We start from the raw sequence: 3,169 nt of genomic DNA, 5'->3' as shown, positions 1-3,169 counted from the left end.
AAAAGAAAAAGAAAAACAGTAGCTTGGGAGGTCTCTATAACTATCTGACCACTCCACCATTAATAACTTTTTTTAATCTAAAACTTCTTCTTCTTCTAGCGTTTGCCCTTCTTCCGTAGCCAGTCAACAGCATCAGGTTGAGCCTGATGTAAAGTTTCAAGACCACCTTTGAATCTGGAGAGGTGGCAGTCGTTGACTATGTGGGTCATAGTCTGTCTGGAGCCGCAGGGGCAGTTCGGGTCGTCTCTCGCTCCCCAGCGATGGAACATAGCGGCGCACCGGCCATGGCCTGTTCGATAGCGACTGAGGAGGGCCCAATCATAACGTGCTAGGTCAAAGCCGGGTTGACACTTGCAGGGGTCTGTGATGAGGTGTTTGTTCTTTACCTAAAACTAATAACAATGTATTCAATTTCACATCCTTCAAAGCATGCATCCTCCTTCCCAAGTTTGTAAAGTTTGAGCATTGCAACAGCAAGGAGGAAGAATGGAAATGGAGGAAAAAAATGAGCCATTGAAAACTAGCACATACTTATTTACATGTGTTGGAGTTGCTTGATTATGGGTCCTTCTGGACTCTTCATTGCCTCCATACACACACTTTATAAACCATTTCATTATGATTTTCCATCTCTTTGCTTTCTCTTTTTCATAAGAGAGTCACTTCCTGATCTCTTAATGCTACATCTGCCTCTATTCTAGCACATTAGTTCTTGATTAGTGTGCCAAGAAGGTGGTGTGAGCCCAGAAGCTTCCTGAATCATGCACTTGTCCTGTAGGAAACTCATATTCATGATATGGCATAAGTGAAGATGCAGAGTTAGCCATTGTGCTTGCCCTTTATATCCACCACAGTGGGATTAATTCATATGCTTCCACTTCTAGAAGAGTAAAGTCAAATCTTTAGGTTTACAATAAGCAGTAGTTCTTTTTTAAAAAAGTAATATTTATTATTTTATTTATTTATTTGTTATTGGACAGAGAAAGAAATTGAGAGGGCAGGGGGAGACAGAGAGGGAGAGAAGTTTTCCCTCTGCAGATGGGACCATGGACTTGAACCTGGGTCCTTGTGCACTATAATGTGAGCACTTAACCAGGTTCATCACCACCTGGCCCTCATTTCATCTACCACACACTCAACCACACATGAAGAATCTAGTACTCATTCTTGTAAGTGTGAGTTCTCTGTACTCCAAGGGCTGCCTTTTAACATTCTCCCCCTGAGGAGAAAGCAGTGCACACACAACACAACATTCCTGTAAGGATTTCTAATCCTCAGCTGTTTCTACTACTACTACTACTACTACTACTACTACTACTACTACTACTACTACTACTACTACACACACACACACACACACACACACACACACTTCATTAAAATAACTTAAGTTTCTAGCTTTTTAGATGTAAAGGATGGAAGCAAATGAGAAAGGAATCAGTTGTTTCATTGTTAAGTAAATTCTTCAGGAGTATCTACCTTCCTTAGAACACTGGTTACACCTTGCCTAGTCACCTCAGTTTGGAGCGTGTAACCATACTTGGGACCATCTGTAGAAATCACATTTAGGATCATGTAAAGTTTAAAACATGCTCATTAAGGAGTGCCTATCATTTGTCTCTCCTTACTAAATAAGACATTTCTCCAGTATTTTTCTTAGTGAAATAGTTCCTTGTTGAGTATTACTATTCTGCTCTTAGTTCATTTTCAGTATAAAGGGGTTTCCACTCCCTTATAATAACTATAGGTGAATAGTACCATATTTTTTTTTGCAAGAATATGAAGAACTTACATTTCTTTCTTCAGACCAACAGAAATATGCATCAAGGAAATCAAACCACCATCTCTGAATTCCTTCTTCTGGGACTATCCAGCCAGACTGAATATCAGATGCTACTTTTTGTGCTTTTCTTGGTTATGTACCTGGTCACCGTAGTTGGGAATGGGCTCATCATTCTGGCCATCAGCTTGGATTCTTACCTTCACAGTCCCATGTATCTCTTCCTTGCCAATCTAGCCTTTGCAGACATTTCCTCCATCTCCACCTCAGTCCCCAAGATGCTGATGAACATTCAGACCAAGAGTCAGTCCATTTCCTATAAGAGCTGCATCACCCAGATGTATTTTTCAATTGTGTTTGTTGTCATTGACAATTTCCTCTTGGGAGTCATGGCCTATGACCGCTTTGTGGCTGTCTGCCACCCTCTGAACTACATGACCATCATGCAACCCAGGATCTGCATTTTGCTCACAGTCACCCCTTGGGTTCTTAGTAATACCGTTGCCATGACACACACCCTTCTGCTCCTTCAATTGACCTTCTGTGATGGCAACACTATCTCACACTTCTTCTGTGACTTGGCCCCTCTGCTCAAGCTGTCCTGCTCAGACACAATGATTAATGATCTTATGCTATTTGTTGTGGGATTATCAGTCATCACCTTCCCCTTTGTCTTCATTCTCTTCTCCTACATCTACATCGCTAGGGCTGTCCTGAAAATCTCATCTACAGAGGGGAAGTGGAAAGCTTTCTCTACCTGTGGTTCTCACCTGACAGTTGTGTTGTTATTCTATGGAACCATCATAGGGGTCTACTTCCTCCCTATAACCACTCACCCTGAAGACAGAAATAAAATTGGTGCAGTATTATTCACCGTGGTGACACCCATGATGAACCCCTTCATTTACAGCCTGAGGAACAAAGATATGAAAGGTGCTCTGATAAAGCTTATCAATAACATTTTTTTTCTCCCTTTGGTACCCTGGGCATCTAAATGTAATTGACCAGCATAGTTGGATAAATCTGCCCAGAGTTTATGTCACTGTTGTGATGATTCTCTTTCAGATATCTGCCTCCTAACCTCTGATGGCTATTTTCACTGGTCCCATATATAGTCTTTAAAAAGCCCTTTAATGACCTTGGTAAGTCACAGAAATAATATACACCTTAATAGTTTTCTTACTTCAAATTGCTTATAAGAGCAAATGCAGTTGGCATGCCACAGTCTAACTTTTGCTGTTCTTTTTTTTTTTTTAACATTATTCTTTCTTTTTCTTAATCAGAATACTGCATAGCTCTTCTAGTGTTAATAGAGAAGACTGAACCTGGAACTTCAGAGCCTCAGGCATAAAGAGCTTTTGGGTAACCATTATACTATCTCCTCCACTC

The 3,169-nt window shown here is 40.8% G+C and overlaps 1 protein-coding gene across 1 annotated transcript; it reads left to right on the top strand.

Moving 5' to 3' along the window:
- The first annotated feature begins 1,779 nt into the window (after window positions 1–1,779).
- On the top strand, window positions 1,780–2,784 carry LOC103110407 (olfactory receptor 1S1-like). The gene has a single exon (XM_007519578.1). It carries the CDS (start codon window positions 1,780–1,782, stop codon window positions 2,782–2,784), a length of 1,005 nt encoding a protein of 334 aa, XP_007519640.1.
- Window positions 2,785–3,169: the final 385 nt, after the last annotated feature.

This window comes from Erinaceus europaeus, chromosome 17 (genome assembly GCF_950295315.1).
Source record: "Erinaceus europaeus chromosome 17, mEriEur2.1, whole genome shotgun sequence".
Lineage (NCBI taxonomy): Eukaryota > Metazoa > Chordata > Mammalia > Eulipotyphla > Erinaceidae > Erinaceus > Erinaceus europaeus.
The sequence above is the reverse complement of the archived record's forward strand: the minus strand, read 5'-3'. Positions and strand labels throughout refer to the sequence as shown.

Excerpts from the sequence above, each read along its gene's own strand:
- LOC103110407 (XM_007519578.1), top strand. The coding sequence starts at position 1,780 with ATGAAGAACTTACATTTCTTTCTTCAGACCAACAGAAATATGCATCAA.